The sequence below is a fragment of the Plodia interpunctella genome, chromosome 19, assembly GCF_027563975.2.
Source record: "Plodia interpunctella isolate USDA-ARS_2022_Savannah chromosome 19, ilPloInte3.2, whole genome shotgun sequence".
Lineage (NCBI taxonomy): Eukaryota > Metazoa > Arthropoda > Insecta > Lepidoptera > Pyralidae > Plodia > Plodia interpunctella.
This window is the reverse complement of record NC_071312.1, coordinates 8691294-8712568: the sequence shown is the minus strand read 5'-3', so window position 1 is coordinate 8712568 and position 21275 is coordinate 8691294. Positions and strand designations below refer to the sequence as shown.

Genomic DNA, 21275 nt, shown 5'->3' with positions numbered 1-21275 from the left:
TTTTCTTAACTTACGATATTCTTTTGATAAAATAAGGAACGAACAATTTTTATTTTTTTATTTCAGTACTACGCAATATCAGTTTTAGTTTATAATAAATATATTACGGACAAAATAGTTTTTTTTTTCACATTTTAATTATTATATTACTATTTGAATTGATTTAAGCTGGCCAGAAAAAATATCTTCCGTGCTAACTATAAAACAATTTTTTTTTCGTTAGAAATGTTCAGTCTATGGATGAGTTATGTCCAGTAGTGGACTACTTGTGGCTGAGATGAAGTTGGAAATAATGATATTCTGCAATATAGTCATAGATTTTGTTGAAGAACAAACTATTTTCGAAAAGCAATCATCATATCATGTGTTTTTGTAATAATCATATCATGTGCTTTTGTATAATTTTAATAGTGAGTTTCAATACACTTAAAATTACATTAGTTTTTTTATTACGCGTTATTGTTGTGTAGCAAAAATGTTTCTAAATATTCTGCGCAATGGATAGCGAAAGGTTCGATTACTATGCCCATCAAATGAAATAAGATTCATATAATTGACATACCCCATTTAACCCAAATTAAATTTAAACAAAGACCTTATTACGTCCCTCTTTCGCAAATGAGAGTCGAAGACATTTTTGTTTAAATGACTTTAGAATTCGTTATAAGTTAGATCGCTTGATATGCAGTTTTTTATACAAAAACTTAAATGTAACCAGCAAATTAGATTTGGTTTATAAAATGCATTACTTCCTTAATTTAAATAACTACCGTCATATTTAATAATATTCACAATGTGTATTATTGTACAATGGACATGTGTATTTACAATTTTACATCGAAACATAGTATTCATTTATTAGTATCTACGTGACGGACGACGCCATTTTGTCGACAACACAAAATGGCCGTACTTTCTGATACCGAAATCAAAATGGATCCCAAGTTTTTAGAAATTACAGTATATATTGACAGATTTATTAAAGAAATCTTATCATTACACAAATTTTCGTTAAATTCTTCTGTTTTGCTAAGAGTGTTTAGTGCTGGTTTGCATTTCACTTCTCACCATCGAATCGATTCGAAGTGAGACGCAGAGAACCAATCACATTGCAGTGTGGTTGTCGTTGCGTCACAATGGTGCGTAATTTTTCCATGGCGTGACGTCACTGTTTTACACTTTTTTAATTAATTTTCACAGTTCGTTTATAAACGCACCATAAGCTAAATTATGTTCACATAAACCAACTGTTTGTATACGGTGCAAATGATTTGTTAGCAGAATATCATCACTGTTTTACACTTTTCAAGATATTTCACTATCCTTATTTCTGCACTATAACCTACAATTTTTCATCACAAATGTCTATGGTGTGTCCAGATTAATATAGGTCAAAGACAAGAAAACTAAAGCTGGCGTACCCACATGAGATAGAAGATATCCATATAACTACCAGTCCCAATCCGCCTAATCTCGGACAAAGCGGCAGATTGAGCCGGGCATACAGTGAGGGACACAAGATATTAGCACTCTGTCTTTCGTGTATTTAATATTTAAAGTCTAATACGTATTTATCTTTCTTGTATGAGCGAACAAAAGACATAACATATTCTATAGTTTCCTTTTTTCTTTTTTGTTTAATCACTGTTTTCACGAATAATGTTTTGACAATGAATTACATTCAACCTTCAAAATCGACCACTAAAAAGATCACTGTTTTACACTATTTAAACTTTTCTTCACCATAACCTACAATTTATCTTCAGTGTCTATGGTATGTCCAAATTGACACTGGCTGAATACTACCTGAGTTTTGCGTGTCTTTGTTGCCACATAGCGTATTTGTTGCAAGCGGTGTCGATCATTTGATTCAGGTGACGAGTGAGGGTCGCCGCTAAGGGAGTCAAATCGCGGAGCATTTTTTCCTACAAAAAAAAAAAAAACATAATACATTCGTATACATACATTTACTAGTATATTCAAGTTTGTTTATACTTTAAATCCCGGCTTTGTATTGTGTATTTTCTTTCTGGTTATATCCAATCTCGGTATGACAAAGTACAGGAGAGAGGAAAGATACAATTTTGTAAGTCTCGTTCTCTCATTCGAGCGTATTTTCCCGGTGTTTTCCGCCGCTATTGAGTGTCGGAGCCCAGAGTCCACTTTTTCTACTTCTACATTTCCTACATTTTCTCCTCCACTTCGTACATTCTACATATGAATCCGTATTTGAGCTTGAAATTGTTAACAAAAGTTATTAAAGTAGTTAACAAATGTAACCTTGTAACGGAGGGCACACAATATTTATTGTTCCAAAATTAAAATTATAATTAGAATTTCCATAGTCATGTAAAAATAACAATAGGATAATCGACGACCTACGTGGCTTAATGGCTACCATACCGGACTGCTACACTGGAGGTCCCCGGTTCGCACCCCGGTCAGGTCAAAAATTATCTTTTTCAGATTGGGTCTTGGATTTTCATCTATATATGTATATGTTATAGAATATAGTATCGTTGAGTTAGTATCCCATAGCACAAGTTTCGAACTTACTTTGGGGCTAACTCAATCTATGTGATTTGTCCTTATATATTTATTTATGTGTGTTGATCTTGTCGCAATATTATAAAGGAGTTTTATCTCGTATTCGGATCTTTATTTCAATATAAAACAGTATTTAAATCTTTATTGTAGTGTATTGTTGAATAAAAAAAATATCATCGTGCTAATCAACAGTGAAACACAGAAGAATCTTCTCTGTATACAATTTAAAAAGATAAATATTATTTAGAACAATTGCCGTTTCAAACCATCATATTCCCAAGAAAACCTACCTCAAAAGGCCTCAACTTGACATTTCTAAACCGCAACAAAGCCTCGTAGAAGCTATGCGCCCGCGCAGCGCCGTCGTCGTCCGGCCGCGCGGCCGGCTGCGGGAAGCTGCGCCACAGCTCGCGCAGCAGCTCCCCGCAGGAGAGATACAAGCGGTGTAGATCGCGTTTTACGTCTGGCGGGATTAGTTCTGCGGAGACAGGATTTTTGATAAATTTCTGCCTTAGTGTTTTTCAACTTTAGCGCTTTCAACACATCCATACTAACTAATATTATAAATGTCAAAGTGTGTTTGTTTGTCCGTCTTTCTCGTCAAAACGGAGCAACGGATTGAAGCGATTTTCGGTGTGCGGATAATTGAACAGCTGGAGAGTGTCATAGGTTACTTTTGACGCAGACAGAGCCGCGAGCAACAACTACTAACTACATATATATTACTTAGCACATAGGACGAGGACACAGGGTACCTTTCAACCCGGAAAAAACTATTTTTCTCGTGCGATTTGCGAAAACCCTATATTATTCTATTGTAAGTGGAGCCAAACATAACAACACTAGATAGCGTTGTAAGTATTTGAAATACGCACAGTTCAAATGAGTTTCGGCATTTCTTCTCAGCAGTAGTCATTCCGAAGTGCCAGTAGTTTGTAGTTTGTGAGAAATTACTATTTGATACAAGAAAATTGACGTGAAAAAGTGGCCGTGAAGGCCTAATTTCTGAAATAAATGATTCAAAATGGAATGCGCTAAAATCCGATTTTTATACGAAGAAAAACCTGTTTCAAGAGGGAATGAAAGCGGACTCGACCGCGGGTTTAAACAGCAAGTAAGTATATATGTTACTAGAAGCCTGGCCCAGCTTCGCTCGAGTAAAACCATAATAAAAGTTTCATAGAAATAACCCTATAGATAATCAGATTTAATTCATAATAATCGAAGTTCAGGATTCGAACCACCAACAGTAACAACGTGAATTCAATGGTGTTTACCGCTGAGTTGTCTACTCATATCTTTAGTAGATGAAATTTTGAATGAGATTATTCGTTATTTCTTTTCACCCTCATATCATCATAACGGTCAAATTTTTAAAAAATCCTGAACCACGGGTTTCATTATTTTTGTTGCATAGTGTATTTATGCCAAGTTTCCAGTAGGTCATTAAAGATTTTCGTTATTTGTCATACAAACGTTACCTCCAATTTTTACCCCTTTAGGGGTAGAATTTTGAAAATTCCTCTCTTATCTGAGCACTACGTAATAACCTTAAGCTACTGCCCATATTTCGCGTGTACAGCTTCTATGGTATAGGCTGGGCGTCGATAAGTAAAAAACGCTTGTTGATTTCCACATATAGATGACTCACGCGCCATGGTGTGCGCGAGATGCGCGTGATGTCGCATGAGCGCGCCGCCGGGGCTGAGCTCGCCCAGCGCGCACACCGCGCCGCCTGCGCTCAGCGCCGCCGTCCGCGCTCCGCCGCTCCACGCCTGCGCATCGCTCTCTCTCTCACTCTCTCTCTCTCTCTCACTCCACTCCACTCGATCTCACTCATGCTAATTAATGAAATAGATAGCTATTTCATTCATTTGCATGAGTGAGATTTGCGCGTCAAGTGTAACTGGGTGAATTTCACGAGAGTTTTGAACTCCGCCGCGTTACCATACACAGTAATCAATTTAATTATCCTATTTTATAAGTTACAAGTACTGGTGCAATGTTCTTTTTATAAATATTTAATTTAAAAGAAACCAATTGTAGCTTTAATCTTCTGTTACCACACAACCTCGGTTGCGCTGTGGTGAAGTGTCTTGGTCCCAGGTTCGATCCCCGGTCGGGTCATGATGGAAAAGGATTTTTTTCTATGTTATTTGATATGTTTAATATGTTATAAAATATAGAATCGTTGAGTTAGTATCCCATAACACAAGTCTCGCACTTACTTTGGGGCTAGCTCAATCTGTGTAATTTGTCCTAATATATTTCTTTCATTCTCTGTTTACCTCTTTTCAATCGCCAATATTAAAATTGAATATTTACAGACCGTCTAGAAAGTGAAGATGAGAGATGAGACTATGGACTGAAAAGTGAGAACGGATTTTTATTACACTACACCTTTTGGCATTGCAACACCGACCAGAATGGTAAGTGGTTTCTTCGCTATTTTGACAGACTGTATTTCACCTAGATGGCGATTTCTAGGTTTAGAACGCGCGTTCTAATCGTGTGCCTCTCGAAAAATTATACATGTGTAAAGTTTTTTTTGTTTTACTCCTTAATTTAACATAGTTGTCACAATTTTGAATTTCATATTCCTCTTGGACCTCTCGTGTATTTATGACAATACCTCTGTGGCATCAAGGCAAAAAGGTCATCATTCCGGACTGCTACACTAGCTCGGTCCACGGTCAAGTCGAGATGGAAAATGATGGTTATCATATTAACCCGAGTCTTGAATGTTTATCTATTTATGAGTCTACAAGTTCTCTGCCGCGTCTGTCTATTCATATCATAAAGGAATTTAGTGGCCACCGTTTTCGATTTGTTCAACTGTGACAACATTCAATTATCTGTGAATATATTTTTTAATTTTCGCTATAAAAAAAAAGGTGAGGTGGCGCTAGTGTGCGAAGAATAATCGCTGTAAACTAAACGATCGGTAGAATCAGTAATTCAAGTATATTCGGGAATATTCTGGAATTTCCGAGATCAGATGTATAGGCATCTAGAACGACCGAGTGTAGCGAAAACATTACATAATATCTCCAAACTATAAATATGAACATTTGGAAGCACGATTTTATTTTATTTAACTGTACATATAATAAAACAGTACAAATATTTTGTCTGTACATTTAGTATTTTTGACTGAAGGGGATAGAGTTATAAGGAACGATAGAAAGAAAAAAATTGTGTAACACACTAGATGGCGCTGTGTGTATTTTAAATGCGGTTTGGATATTTTATTTTAACTATCTCATATTAATACGAAGAAAAACCGTTCCCGAGGGCGTTTAAGCGGGCGGGTAAACAGCTAATAAAAAAAACGTGTTGTACTCCGGGAGTGCCGGCAGAAGTGAAAACTTGAATATTAACGTTGTGCACTTTTGACATCTTACGAATTTTCCATCAGGGTCATTTTTTACCCATCACAAAAAGTGCACAACGCCGCTAAAGAAGTTTTCACTTCAATAAAAGTTTATAATATGATTGGGTGCTTACCTGAACTATAGACGCTAGGGCAGATAACGGCGGTTGGTTATTGGGAGTAGGATTACTCTGATTGACCTGAGACGACGGGCCCAGCAAGTACCTTTCTACCTGATAAATAAATAAGTACTTTCTAAAATCCGATTGTTTTCCCCTGGACTTCGCTCTCGTGGGAATTTCGAGATAAAATATAGCTTATAGCAATCTTGGATAATGTACCCTTCTAATGGTGAAAGAATTTTTGAAATCTGTTCAGTAGTTTCGGAGATTACCCGCCTCAACCATACACACTCACAAGGGCTTACCTCTTTATAATAATAGTATAGAAGTATAGATTTATTATGGGCATTATCCGAGCACATAACCTATATTGTTACTTATGAGTAAAAAATGGTATATATGTATTTTTAATTTTGTCTAATTTTTTATAATGAATACGGGTAGTTAGATATTAATTTCTAAATAAATGGTAATTGCTAATAATTTACTTTTGAATACACAATTTTTATTTTCTAAGTAACAAAATTTTTTTGCAAAGCACAACTAGACATATTGTAAAAACTTACTTTGGATAACTTCAGTTCCTGCACTTCGCCATTATCCCCCGTGTCCTCTAAGTCCTCATAATGTATCTTCTCCAATATTCTCCGCTTCTTCTCTGGAGGTTCCCCTAGTTCTTTGCTTTCTCCGTTCGTCTCTTTCACACCGTTCTCAACAACTTTGTTGTTATTTGTTTTACTACTGTTATTATTTGTATTACTATTACTAGAATTTGTTTTTTGACTAGCTTTGAGCACCTGAAAGTTAATATCTAGTTAGGCAAGCTTCTAAATAGAAAAAAATAACGAACCACAAACCAACAACATATCCATGAAATTATAGATAAAATTGCTGAAAACACTCCAACTATTTGAGGCAAGCCATAGACAAATAAAACTAATACAATAAAACTAGATACAAGTTCCCGCCTCATCTCATATAAAGTCTTGGATAGTGTGGAGATTTCCACGGCTTCACTTAATACCATTGTAACAGTCAAATAAACATTCTTTTTAATGTAAATCCCAAGCTATTATTGAAAAAAATTGTTTTACGTTAAAACATAAATAACTAAGACACTTCCCCTTAGACAACATGAAAATCGGTAAGTTACAAATAAATTTCGAAAAATCAAAAGTTTTTTTTTTGCTTTCCTGAAAAACTGAACTAACATAAGTGGTATTTCTGGTATTTATTATCAATATAATGCTATCTCTTTCATCCGTGGATAACCTTCTGTTATGTTCGAAATAACAATTAATTGTGTATAAGTAAAACACGCTAAGTAGCTGTTGTCAGTGTTGTGTATTGGCGGCAAAAAACAAAGTGAAGTAATGTCACATGTCACATTAAGTGTCAACATGAAGCCACAGACTATACACATTTTATCTATTAATAAAGTGAGCAAGTACTAGGCCAATATATAACACCTTCAAAACCAACTCACCATAATGGAGTGTTGGTTGAACCGCTTTATCATGTTGCGGTGTATGGAGTTATTGTCCGCTTTGTCCCGCTCCACCGTCTCCTCTTCCTGCAGAGGGAGGGCTTCCGAGAACTGAGGTAAGTCCACCTGAAAAATTTAATAATAATGAAACAGACATTGTTCATGATCACTTCCTGATGTCTGTCTGTCCCTATATATGCTTAGATCTTTATAACTACGCAACAGGTTTTTTTAATAGATGGTGTGATCCAAGAGGTTTTTTATGTTTGAAGCCGAATCAGGCAGATTTTATTTTTGTTTGTCATAAATATTCAAAAACGACTAGGCCGATTTCAATGAAACAATACTTTTTTTACTTTTTTTAAGCCGGGTCTGCCCGCTAGTAATATAATAAAACTAGCTGCGCCCCGGGGCTTCGATCACGTAGGAATTTCGGGACAAAAAGAAACCTATGTATTATTCCAAGTTATATTTAGTCCGGCCATCCTCCATCAATCCGTCCAGCAGATTTAGCTTGAAAGAGTAACAAAAATATATCATACATCATCGCAGACTTTCGTGTGTATAATATAATATAATATTAGTAGGATAGTGTCATACGGTGAGGTCCAGCTTGGCGCGGCGCGCGGCGGCCGCCAGCGCCGCGTCGTCCAGGCGCGCGCACTCCGCGAACACGTCCTTGCTGGACGACGCCATGCGGTCTCTGCAACCAACCAACCAACCAACCAATCAACCAACACACACACCCACACACACACAGAGTTGCGTGTATACATGTATATACGGCACTGGTAATGGAATGGAAGAGAACGCAAGTTAAAAATTTATAATGCATGTAAATATCAAAACCAGTTTGCAGGTTTCCTCACGTTCCTTCCTTCCTTCACAGTGAGCAAGTGGTGGTCAATGAAAACTACTATACGTCAGTCAGATTGGTGATTGATGGCAACAATGAAATATATATGAAAAAATTATAAGCCCTTCGAACTAGGATAGGGACTCTCAGCAGTTGTTTTGAAGTGCCAATAATTTGCTCTGCTTTTTGAGAATACCTAAATTAAGAGTATAATTTCTAAATAGACACTTCGACTTTGATGTTACAAAATATATAAATTTTATGCGATACCTACAATGATAATGACCTATATACTGACCTATGAAAATAATGCGACTGAAAAAATTTGGTCCAAAACTCGGCTTCAGTCATCTTACTAGGCACATAGTCTATGTGTTTCTTCCTCACAGCCGGATACGTTTTGAATATAGCGTCTATGATGTCCTGTGTGAGATTGTATTTGAGGCCATTACAGCCATCAGTTTGAGGTTGGATATCAGCTAAAAATGCTCCCGATACACCTGAGGAAAATAGTTTTTTTCGTTAAAAAAAGCAAGCTGACATAACGAACTGGAATATGAACTAAATGATATGAGATACAATAAACAAATAAATATAAGAAATCCCTGACCTTACTAGATTCTGAATATTTTATTAATGTGTGTTTTTAACCAATATTATGTAACCAATGTCATCATGAAAATTTCCCTTCATATAAACATCGTAAAGCATGAAAAAATACCTGCTTCTTGTTTAATATTATTAGATTCTGTATATTGCTTCAGTGTGGGAGTGTTCCAGTATTCCTCGCTGCTTATAACCTTAGATATCACTAAATCTTCATATAAATGCTTCAACGTTGGATGGAGAGATAATAACCTGTAAGACAAAGAATTAAGATTATGTGTCCATTTGTTTATAATCCTCGCATATTATAAAACCAATGTTTTATTTCCACATTTCCTCATTTCATTTCCTGTACCTGTCTATTCACAATAAACTCAAAAACAACTGCCTGGATTTTCATGAGGTTTTTAACAAAATATAGTGTGATTTCTGAGGAAGGTTTGGATGTATAATATTACCACTAGAAGCCTGGATAAGCCTATCTGCTACGAAAGCTAATTTTATCCCTTTGTTTCCTTGTTAACATCCACAGGAGGGTATGGAGTGGTCCTATTCTGAGGCAACAGGAATTCTAGGAAACACACAACTGTTTTTATAACCTTCATCTTCTTTAACCATTGTCCACCCACTGCAGAGTGCAGGTCTCCTCAAGCACATGACAATATATAAATAGAAAGCTCTTAAATAGAAAGAGTAATACCTAGACTTCATTTCAAGCTCTCCGTCAATCTGCCTCTTAAATTTAGGCAGAAGATCCTGCAACAACAGCTTCACTTGATCCCGGTCTTTGGCTTGGGCCTCCGCTCCAGCCGAGTTGACGAAATGGAATGTCGAACACGTTCCATCATGGAGGACCACTTGTAATTGCACTTTAGGTTTGCCCGCTGGTGAGATTTTTTGCGCTGAGTGGAAAAAAAATATATTGTCTTACTCTAGTTAACTTTACAATTTCCCACAAATAGAAGAATCATTTATATTGAAAGCAACTAAAACACACATAATTTATTTAACACTAAAACAACCCTGTGTGTCTAACTGTTAAAAAGGTTGTGGCTCAGTTATTCAACAATAGATGCATCAACTAAAAATGTCTATTATTCAAAAAATAAGTCCTATAGTACAATATATGCTGCTGCGATCAATTGTCTTTTAAATTGTCCCCAACTGCTGAACTATACACGATGAAAAAACTTAATGCTAGTACATAACTGCTATGCACAGGACACTCATTGTAAGTAGGAGACAAGCTGGAGAATAAATATTTCGAAGCTGTAAGGGGGCAAGCAAGCCTGGAACAGCTTTGGATCTCACTTACTTTTAATATCAGCGTATTTGTGAGAAACGGCAACCGTGTCTCGATTTTCCAACATCCATGCTAATCTCTGGTTCATAACGTATAAAGTTCCATCTCCTTTCTTGTACCTAACGTGGCCTACGCTTAGCAGCACGTCCTCTGAAGACGTCGTCATCTTAAAAACTTCCAAACAACACCACCAATGTTCAGCAACACAAAGTTACTAGTCCGGACTTCAAATATCACAGCGGAATCACACTAGAGAAATCACTTTATTATTTCAAATGTAACAATGTATAGACTTTCAGATTGCGTTGAAGAGCTAAAAGCTTATCATTTTGGTAGAAAACGCGTGATTCTTGAAATTCTTTCGACAAAAAAAGCACATCGCTGAACATCAACCATTTGCAAGTTTGACAAACTGTCAAAAGTATTGTTGTAAAAACTGGCATTGTAAAAGTAGATTTTTACCGTTTTCCGATTCACTTGTATCGGAAAACAATAAAAATGTGTCGTATCTTTTCATATAATAAAAAGTAGGTAGTAGATGCCCTTATGGCGTTTGTCTGTTTGTATGAAAGTGATAAACTCAAATACTATTGGATTTTTATATGGTTTTTGTTTGATTCGGGAAGTTATAGGGTAAATATTCCATTTCTACTGAACTATCGGTAATTTATCGGAAACTTACCACTGAAATTTACCCATTTTTCGTCGTCAGATTTTGATGAAAATCTCTTTTTATGATTTAAATTTTTCTTAACTGAAAGATTACTGTAAACATATTAGAAATAAGATAAATATTTTAAGTTTAACTTTCTCGACAATTTACTGTCGCTCTAGAGAAGTCTCTAGTTCTTGAAACTTTTGAAAACGACACGACTATAAAGAAAAAAATCTGTTACAGAACCATTAACTCGCGAGTCTGACTCGCACTCGCGTGACAATTTTTTAAATTTCCATTAAGCGTGCACATAATATTAAATAATTTATTGATAAAGATATTTATTACCGTGAACGCTACTTTTTTTAGAAACCGCCATTCCATGTCATAAACTGGCAACATTGAACATTGACAACCCAAAATGCAATCATGGCGCACGGGGTACTGTGTTTTTAGAATGCTGAGAAGTTTTTACGTAAACACTTCATTATTTTGCACTGAAACTGATTTTTGTGTTGATATAAATTACCCGTAACTCTTCAAGATTCAATTAACGCATACATGTGTGTTCCAAAATCGAAGTTTCCACCTGTTCGCATTCACGTCTCTGTACTACTAGACACTTGCAGGTATGAAAATCATGAGAATTGCTGTTTTAGCTATGCTATCATTGGTAACGTGATCCCGAAGATATGTGAGGGTGCTCATCTCGAGTTTTAACATTTTGCCTACTCATTTAATTGGAATTTGACGTATTACTGATGGTATATTATGTTTGTTCCAGATAACTTTGGTGTAATAATGTCAGAGGCGTACGCCCGAGAGATACTTCGAAGGAATGTTGCGCAAATATGCCAAACAATAGGATGGAACGGGATAAACTCGACTCCAATGGACATTATGGTGCATGTGCTGGAGAAGTACATACAGTCTCTTGGTACACAAGCTAGCAGATACGCCGAACAATTTAATAGGACTGAACCAAATTTACATGACCTAGGATTAGTATTTCGTGATTTACACGTTCAGTTGCCCGAGTTAGCAGATTACACGCGCTGTGTGCCGCCGGTGCCGCCGCCCGTTGTTACAGAGAAGTTCCCCAAACCCAAGGAGTCCAATTTAAATTTCCTAAAACCCGGCAGCCATGAAGTCGTCACCAGACCTATGCATGTTCATGAGCATCTTCCTCCTATGTACCCAGAGAAAGAACGGGATACTCCGGCTGTTGCAGGAACTGTTGAAATCCAACAAAATGGCATTGACAATCATAACACTTGTGCAAGCCCAGAAATTTCAGTCACAGACAGTCCAGAGAAACAGAAAGACATATTCAAAAGGCCCATTGACCCGGTATCACTACCAAATAGCAAGAGACCAAGGTTGCGTCTGGAAGAGGAGGAGAGGACCAGAGAAATCAGTAGTGTCATGATGACGATGTCAGGCTTCCTGTCTCCTGCTCGGGAAGGCAAGCTGCCGGAAGCTCGGCCGCCTACTATTGTTTCAGAGAAACATTATGATAAACATAAACCAAACTCGCATCATTCTAATCCTATGAAAGTACCAATATTAGATAAAAGTGATAAGAAATCTAAAAAGAAAAAGTTGTTGAATGGTAAAATTATGAAGAGTAAACGGAAAGATAAGAGTCATAAGGGTGAAAGTAGTAAGTCTAAGGATAGTAAAATGATGAGTAAGCACCCACCTGGGTACCCAATGAAAAGCAAGGATGTCCATCCTACACATCATAATCATGTGACCATGCCAGCGCCGAAACCTTTGATACCAACACCGAGGCCTGTGATGCCACCACAACTCAAGAACACTATGCCTCCACCATCAAGACCATTACCTGCAGAGCCAATACGACCAGTAATCAAACAGGAACCTGTGGATCCACCATCTCCTGTATCATCTAGAAGTTTCATGGCAGAGGATTCAATACCAGTTCCAAGAAAGATACCTATATCAAAGTCGCCTCTTGTATCAGGACCTCATAACAAACCATTATCAAATTCCTTGATAACTGAGACAGAGATTAAGAAGGAAGTTATTGATGAAGAAGAGAAGTTGGCTTCTCAACCAGATAGATCAAAGATTAATATATTTAAAAGAATATCGAACAAATCAAAAGAGGATAGAAGCACTCCAGAGGTTGTTGCAGATAAATCACAGTCTGACCCTATGATCTCACGGTTGCATAACTCTGTACACGAAAATTCAAATGATAATAGATCCCATGAAGGTATAAGAGTGAAAACAGATTTAGTTGTTAATAATAATGATAGTAGTGCTGTGGACTTGTCTCAAGTTATGGACTTAAGAACTAATGAAGTAATAAATATTGACGAAGATTCTATGGACATTGCGCCCGCGCCAGCGATTCATACAAAATCGCATGAACATCGCCCTAGTATATCAATAAACAAATCTTTGCAAGTACCGTTCTCCAAAGAAGTAGCTAGTGTGAGTCCAAAAATAAAGAAAGAAAAGAAGCACAAAGACAAAAAGGATAAAGCAGCTAAATTAGAGGCAAAACTGTTAAAGAAGCAACAACAACAGCTTGCAATGGAGATAGCTCAAATGGAAAAGCATAATGTGAAAATACCTAGTAGTAAAACTTCTAAAAGTAAAAAGGAGAAATTACTACCATTGCCACCTGGATTCCCATTTTTCCCGGGGATGGCGCCAGGCAGGGGCATGATGCCGGGTCCAGGCTTGATCCCCAATCCCGGCCTGATCCCCGGAGCAGATTTCTATGGTTTAGCTAACAATCCCGCGTTAAGAGGACTGGCACCACCTAATTTATTATCAAATCCGTTCGCGTTAGGAGGACTGTCGAATCCTGCCTTTTTGCCTGGCAATTTGGGGCAAGGTTTACAGAACCCTCTCATTCCTCCCATGGGTAATTTCCCCCACAGTTCGAGATCAATGAAGATCCCCTCTATGTTACGGCGCCCGAGCTTAGAGGTGATCCCGGTGGACAACGACGAAGATCGAGGGCTTCACAAGTCTCCTATATCGCGCGATAAGGATCGTCACGACAAACACAAATCTCCGACCATTCCAAATATTTTACAGAAACACAAGAAATCGCATAAAGAGCATAAGTCTAATCTGTTCAAAATGCCGCTGGTTCAACCAGATATAACGATAGAGTTAAACCCTCCTAAAAGTGAGCCGGTCCGGCATGAGCCGCCGCGCGCGCCGCCGGTCCGGGCCCGCGAGCCGGAACCTGAGCCGGAGCCGGCGCCGGCACCGGCACCGGTCGTGCCGACACTGCCCGAACCGAAACCAGAACCTATCAAAGTAGAACAGACCCCTGAAACCTCGCAAGAAAAAGATGTAGATGTAGAGAAAAAGAAAGATAAGTCGCATAAAAAGGATAAGAAGGACAAAGATGGCATCAAAATTAAAAAGAAGAAAGACAAAAAGGATAAGAACAAGGACAAGTCTGAGAAGAAACGGGAAAAGGAGGAGAAGTTGGAGATGAAAGAACTGAAAGATAAGATTAAGAAGGAGAAAAAGGAGAAGAAGAAAGAAAAGTCGGGCGACGGCTTGGTCCCGAAGCTCACGTTGAAACTGAGCTCGTCCAACTCGAATTCCCCCATGCCGCCGAGTTCGCCCGACATTTTCAAACTGAACATCAAACCGGTTGTCAAGAAAGAGGAGGAAGACAGCTCTCCGAAGCAGGAAGTAGTATCTCGGGAACACAGTCGATCACCAGAACTGGCGCAAATATCCGCTCTGGTGACGCGACCGCCGAAACCAAAGCATTCGAAACACAATCACGTCTCGGAAACAGAGGGCCAGGCGTCGCCGCCTGCGGGCGCCAGTTCGCCCACGCGGAAAAACCATCCACCTTCAAGTCATTCGAAGTACAAGCGAATACTAATAAAGCCCTTATCCAAAAAGGGTAACGTGGAGACTTTCGACGACGACGTCTCGATAGCTGAAGAACAGCCAACGCCTGTCAGTGCGGATAAGCCTGCGGCGCCGTTGCCGACGCCGTATTACGTGGACGAGCACGGGAACAAGATCTGGGTTTGCCCCGCTTGCGGGCGGCCGGACAACGGCTCTCCCATGATCGGCTGTGACGGCTGCGACGGCTGGTACCACTGGGTGTGCGTGGGCATCAGAGAGGAGCCGAGCGCGACGGAGGATTGGTTCTGCAAGTCGTGCGTGGCCAAGCGCGCGGCGATGGTGTTGGCGGGCGTCACGCACTCCGGACGCACGCACAAGAGACGCGGCCGCAAGCCCAAGGGCGACAGACACTGATGTCTTGTTGTTACTGAGATTCATTTAGTTGCAATTCCGAGGCGCGATTGTTATGGATTATTGTTGAATGATATCGTGAAATGTTTTCATCATTTATAATGTTATATCGTAGGCTAGGCTTAAGTATAGATAATGATTGAATATTGACATAAAATGTTGAACATGAATAGTGTAGTTACTTGTAATAATTACCATAATTTTAAAATATTTTGTTACGATTTCACTTATTCGTCGTTCGCTCGTCAGATCAAGTTGCGGGCGTGTTATACACATCTCGCGGATATAGATGATAATAATATAAGATTCTTTTTATATTGTACAAAAACTGAATTTACTTAAGATATTGGTGATGTATAAAGTTAATGTAGTGAATATTTAAATAAACAGAAAGAAGGCTGGATGTACTTTCAGCTATTATTTGAATATTTTCATATTATAATTTTAATATAACCCTGTTTTTTTTTTGTTGAAGTTTTTCCTTCGATATGTACAGGGCAAGCACTGCCTCTCTGATTTGCGCGTTATATTGCGTTTATTTTTTTAATGAACTAAAAAACCAAATAATAAGCTGATCAAATGTGATTGGTCAGTCGAGTCCCCATTTTATCAACATCGATGGCGATTGGTGGGGTAAAAAAGATGGCGGTTTGACAAATCTATTTACATTTGGTCAACTTGCATATTTGGGGGGATGTGTGCGCCCTTATGCAGTAATAAATGGAGGAAGGCAATGTAAATTTGATTTCAGCCAGTGGCCAATTAAATATATTGGTACTCGAAAATGTGGTAATTTATTTCCGCACACGACACACACAACTTATCACCCCATGATTCCTTTTGATTAATTTACGCCCTATGGTATCTGGGATATAGCCATATTCATAAGAATGAAAAGCTAGGGTATTTTTCTCAAAATTCCTAACGGGAGAGAAGTTCCACGGTGCTAGCTCTTTCTATTGTTAGTGTAATACCGGCTCCATACTATCGCGGAAAAGTTCGCCGAACATTCACGGATTCGGCATACAATGCTGGTTTTTCATTGCAGTAAATAAAAAAGCACTCATACAGTGTGGCATAATCTGTTAAATTTTTTTTTTTAATTTTGGCCAAGGAAATAAAATAAATTAATTACGACTCCACACTATCGTAGTATCTTGGGGAAGGAATAACTCTGAATTCCTAATGTAGGAAGTATGTAGGTATGCCCTGCGCTGCGCACAACTGTACATTTACCGCGATGAATAAAATTTACAAAGCGGATTTTCGGACAAAAAGTCCAAAAATACCATAAGCAAAAATAATCTAATGGATTTCGTGTAGTTTGTCACACCAATTCGAAAAAAAAATAGAATTAATCGGTAGTGTAGCCAGTAGAGTTCCAACTTCAAGTCCTCTGAATACTAGTTTATTCTACATCCGACAGATGGCAATGGGCACCATTATCGCAATAGTTTCTCGATATTTTACTTATTCGGTGATATTATATACATTGTTGGTTTTTCATTGCGGTAAATAATGCCTGCTACACGCTATTGCGGAACTCGGGCAGATGCCGACGCGAATGCGTTTGAGGACCTCGGTGGCGCAGTGGTGAAGTTCTTGCCACTGAACCGAGAGGCGATTTTCCATTCAATGATGTTTCATTGCGGTAAATAAAAGCTCTCATAAGAACTACGCTATGTTTATGCATTTTTTTTTATAAATAAATAAATATATTAGGACGAATCACACAGATTGAGCTAGCCCCAAAGTAATTCGAGACTTGTGTCATGGGATACTAACTCAACGATACTATATTTTATAAGAAATACATATATAGATAAACATCCAAGACCCGGGCCAATCAGAAAAAGATCATTTTCCATCATGACCGGACCGGAAATCGAACCCGGGACCTCTCGGTTCAGTGGCAAGAACTTTTCCACTACTCCACCGACGTCGACAATGTATCAAGGGCTGAGATCAAGGATTGTATGTTAGAATAAGTTAAATAAAAAAGAAATGACATATGTACTAGAATTTATTTATGTTACAAAAAGCGTACTACACAACGGCTATATTACACTTTTAAAAATGCGAACAGCCTTGGTCTGACTCGGTTCTTAAAGTAATGTTCTTGATTTTAGTTCGGCCTGTCAGACTTAAAAAATACTTGCAACAAAATAATCTAAGACATTCTACACATTATGATTAACAAAACAAACAAACCTCTTAAAGGTAAATTCACAAATTGATCAACAAATAGACGCATAAAAATGGACGACATATCATTCATACAAATGAAGCAAAGATTTGAAGAGTGAACTATAAAATATAATTTCTACGTTACAAAAAGTTCAGATGATGTCATGGTATAAACAGATAAGTTCTACGAATTATTGGTTATATAATGACTCGTTTTTTATTTGAAGCAATACTGGTCACGGAACCACCGCTGAGATGACATTTTCAGCGGTGATGTATCTATTATCATTTATGTATTTGAATGCTAAGCTTGAATACATAAAATACCCGATCAATCCTGTTGAGCGGTTTCACTAAATTTGGTTACTTTCCTAGTATATAAAAACAAGCAATGATTTCACTCATTAGTACAGTGGGGGGCAGATAAAACTGGCATAGCTTTTTCTTACCCTGACTGTACACGAGTTTATGTATGTAACAAAATTTGTTGATAAGTCTTGGAAGTTTGCACAGGTTCTTGGGTCCAGACCTTACACTCAATCTTAAGCTACAAATGCATTTATAAAATTAGCTTTTCACGCTGTTACAATGTCGTCCGCCATTTGTTTACGTCCAAAAACAATTATACAACTTAATTTTTACTGCTAGCCCCTGTTGGTATGCTTTCTGCTGGCGGTGGAGTTGTCGGTTGCTTTTCTTTGTTCCAATCCTTCAAACCTTCCGGTAATGTAGTATCTTCCTCCAATGACCCTGTTCCTTCAACAAACTCTTCATAAGTACTCTTCTCCGGGAATGGCCTAGGCCCTAATAGTTCTATCATATCATCCCTACTCAAAATCTCTTGCTTCAACAACCTCTCTGCCACTTTAGTAATATTATCCTTATGTTTCGTCAGCAACTCTGTTGTATGCCTATGCGCAGTAGAAATCAAATCTCTAACTTCAGAATCGATTAATTCGGCAGTCCTTTCTGAATATGGTTTATCGATAACCATTTCTCCTGGTTGAGGCATTTCAAAAGATACATTGCCGACTTTAGCATTCATTCCATAATGGACTATTTGTGCGTATGCGCTTTGAGTGATCTTCTTCAGATCGTCTTGAGCTCCGGTTGTGATTCTTCCGAAAAATAGTTCTTCACTAACTCGTCCTCCTAGAGTCATGCACATTCTATCAAATAATTGTTCTTTGCTGTATAAATATTGTTCTTTGGGCAAGTATTGGGCGTACCCTAAGCCTTTTCCTCTGGGGATGATAGATACTTTCAGTAAGGGATCAGCATGCTGTAAGAACCATCCGGCCACAGCGTGTCCGGCCTCATGGTAAGCGACTATCTTGCGTTCGTCGGGTTGGAGGACATTGGATTTCTTCTCCATGCCGGCAACAACCCTTTCAATGGCCTGCTCGAAGTTTTTCATGCTGATCCCGGAGGCTAGCTCCCTGGCGGCTATCAAGGCTGCTTCGTTACACACGTTCGCGATGTCTGCGCCAGTGAAACCTGGAAAATAACATAAGAATTCATATGTCAATGTGAGAATTACAAATATTTCATTAAAACAAATGTGAAAAATAGACATTACAGTTAAAAATACTTGAAACTAAAGGTGTCCCTAGTCAGTATCTCCATCGATCATCAAAGAGTGACTGTATTTAAAGAGAATTACATTTTAAAGTTGTACAAATGTGTTGTAAAAATTGCAAATAAATTTTAATTTAGGAATTAAAGCACTCAGGCATTTTATTTTATAGGGTTTACTGACTGACATACCTTATACAAAAATTCATTATAACGTTAGTATTTAGAAAGGACAGACTGAGCTAATAAAGTTATAGTATAGTAAGAAATTTGCATTAAAATTGTAAATAGGTGTAAAATTATTGTATATATACCATACCTGGAGTTAATGCAGCCATCTTTCTAGCCAAGTTTTCTTTATTCAAGCCAGTCTTCAGCGGCCCTAAATGCACTTTGAAGATGGAAGCTCTTCCCTTGATGTCTGGAGCAGGCACAAAGATCTGTCGGTCAAATCTGCCCGGTCTGAGTAAAGCCTTATCTAAAATATCAACTCTGTTTGTGGCAGCAAGCACCACAACATTTGTAGTAGTGTTAAAGCCGTCCATCTCAACTAGAAGTTGATTTAATGTGTTTTCCTGCTCTGAATGGCCGCCGAAACTACGACCGCCCCTCTTCCTCCCTACAGCATCAATTTCATCAATAAACAGAATGCAGGGAGCATGTTTACGGGCCATGGAAAACATGTCACGTACTCTAGAAGGACCAACACCGACAAACATCTCTAAGAATTCTGAACCGGATACAGTTATGAAAGGAACATTGGCTTCCCCCGCTGTTGCCTTGGCAAGAAGCGTCTTACCAGTACCAGGGGGTCCTGTAAGCAATGCTCCTTTAGGGATTTTAGCCCCAAGATCGATATACTGCTGAGGATTCTTCAAGAAATTTACAAACTCCATAATTTCGATTTTAGCCTCTTCACAGCCAGCTACATCTTGAAACTTAACACCAATGTCTGTAGGATTTATTAGCTTAGCTGTAGACTCCATGACACCTCCAAATAGACCCCCACCCTTCCTGCCACCGCGGCCCATCATGTCAGCCGATCTTCTCATCATATAGATCAAAAATCCTATGATTAACAATGTAGGCAGCAACCCAGTCAAACTGGCCGCTTCCACTTCAGTTCTATAAATAACAGGAACAAAATTAGGTGGATCAACACTGATTTCCGTCTGAGCATTCTCCAAATTCCTTTCAAAAGAGTCTACACTGCCGATTGCGAACCAAATGATTTTGTTCTCTAAAGATGAACCAGGTTGTAACTTTACACGCACCCATTTCTTATTGATTACTTCTAGTTTTTCAACTGTGCCTTTATTTAAGTATAAATTTACGAAGTCGCGCCAACTTATTTCTTTGTATCTCATTTCGAAATAAGCGAATGAGGCAAGCAAAGTCATGACACCCATAGCTCCGAACATCATCCATTTCTCTCGATCCTGGCCTTCGTAACCACCGCGCCCGCCTCCTCCTCTGCCACCTCCGGTGTTTGAAAACATATTTATATTCCATTTGTCTTGTGAGCTACTGGGTTTCGGAGATGAAGGCGAACTTTTTGAAGGGGCCGGTGATCCTTCTTTATCTGGGATTTTCGGCTGTTTTTGACTGGTGCCAGGCTGGAAATACTTCTCGAAACCCTTCGGAGGCTTCTTGCAGAACTCGTACCACTGATTTAACACAGAATCTAAAGCTGGCACACCGACAGGCTGAAGTTTGTGGCCATTGAAATGGAGTTTTGATAACTGGGATTGTGTTAATCTAAGACCTTTCCACATGCTGATAGACTACACTTTATATTTTATAACAATAAATAAATACGTTTAATCAATATTGCACAACCGCTCAACAAATTGTATCACGAAAATCTATCAAGAAATATCATGACAAACATGGTTTGGTTATAAAATTCTTGTCAAATGCAGACAGACAGATTACACACTGTCAAAATATATATTTGACAGTCACGATTCACTACAAGACAATCTTGCACTTTCCAATCTATCGAAAAATGTTGCAAAAAGAAACCATTGTGAAACCAAGGACCCCGTTTTGTTTAATATCTTAAGATTTTTGTATTGTACTTGTAAAATAAAATCATTACATAATTTATCGTCAATGTTGGAAAATAGGTATTTTGCTTTCTGGTGTTACCCTATGAAGAATTAATTAGTTTGTGTATGCAGCCTTTATTCGTTCAAGAATCATTATGAAAAGATGTGGAAAATATTGGTTTTAATAATTAATTCTATTTACATTCGTGTTTTAAGTACCTACCATAATTTACAATGATAGC

At 38.1% G+C, this 21275-nt stretch overlaps 3 protein-coding genes across 3 annotated transcripts; 1 reads left to right on the top strand and 2 right to left on the bottom strand.

Annotated features, from left to right (window-relative positions):
• Positions 1-1540: 1540 nt before the first annotated feature.
• Tfb1 (Transcription factor B1) lies at positions 1541-10698 on the bottom strand. Its single transcript, XM_053760000.2, has 11 exons — positions 10306-10698; positions 9691-9892; positions 9106-9242; positions 8683-8884; positions 8129-8231; positions 7529-7654; positions 6609-6839; positions 6055-6153; positions 4199-4322; positions 2838-3025; positions 1541-1925 (listed from the first exon to the last, which is right to left on the bottom strand). Exons 1-11 carry the CDS (start codon positions 10457-10459, stop codon positions 1803-1805), a joined length of 1689 nt encoding a protein of 562 aa, XP_053615975.1. The 5' UTR covers positions 10460-10698; the 3' UTR covers positions 1541-1802.
• A 658-nt stretch (positions 10699-11356) lies between these two features.
• Taf3 (TBP-associated factor 3) lies at positions 11357-16005 on the top strand. The gene is made up of 2 exons (XM_053759985.1): positions 11357-11577; positions 11733-16005. Exon 2 carries the CDS (start codon positions 11750-11752, stop codon positions 15221-15223), a length of 3474 nt encoding a protein of 1157 aa, XP_053615960.1. The 5' UTR covers positions 11357-11577; positions 11733-11749; the 3' UTR covers positions 15224-16005.
• A 1220-nt stretch (positions 16006-17225) lies between these two features.
• Afg3l2 (AFG3 like matrix AAA peptidase subunit 2) lies at positions 17226-21120 on the bottom strand. Its single transcript, XM_053759995.1, has 2 exons — positions 19302-21120; positions 17226-18904 (listed from the first exon to the last, which is right to left on the bottom strand). The coding sequence occupies exons 1-2, from the start codon at positions 20755-20757 to the stop codon at positions 18039-18041; spliced, it is 2322 nt and encodes a 773-aa protein (XP_053615970.1). The 5' UTR covers positions 20758-21120; the 3' UTR covers positions 17226-18038.
• Between the last annotated feature and the right edge of the window lie 155 nt (positions 21121-21275).

Coding starts and splice junctions, on each gene's coding strand:
- Tfb1 (XM_053760000.2), bottom strand. CDS start 10,459: ATGACGACGTCTTCAGAGGACGTGCTGCTAAGCGTAGGCCACGTTAGG. Junction 9,243..9,690: donor GAGCTTGAAATGAAGTCTAG/GTATTACTCTTT, acceptor TTTGTCTTACAG/GTTATTATCTCTCCATCCAA. Junction 1,926..2,837: donor TCAAGTTGAGGCCTTTTGAG/GTAGGTTTTCTT, acceptor TTTTTTTTGTAG/GAAAAAATGCTCCGCGATTT.
- Taf3 (XM_053759985.1), top strand. CDS start 11,750: ATGTCAGAGGCGTACGCCCGAGAGATACTTCGAAGGAATGTTGCGCAA.
- Afg3l2 (XM_053759995.1), bottom strand. CDS start 20,757: ATGTGGAAAGGTCTTAGATTAACACAATCCCAGTTATCAAAACTCCAT. Junction 18,905..19,301: donor GATGGCTGCATTAACTCCAG/GTATGGTATATA, acceptor GTTATTTTCCAG/GTTTCACTGGCGCAGACATC.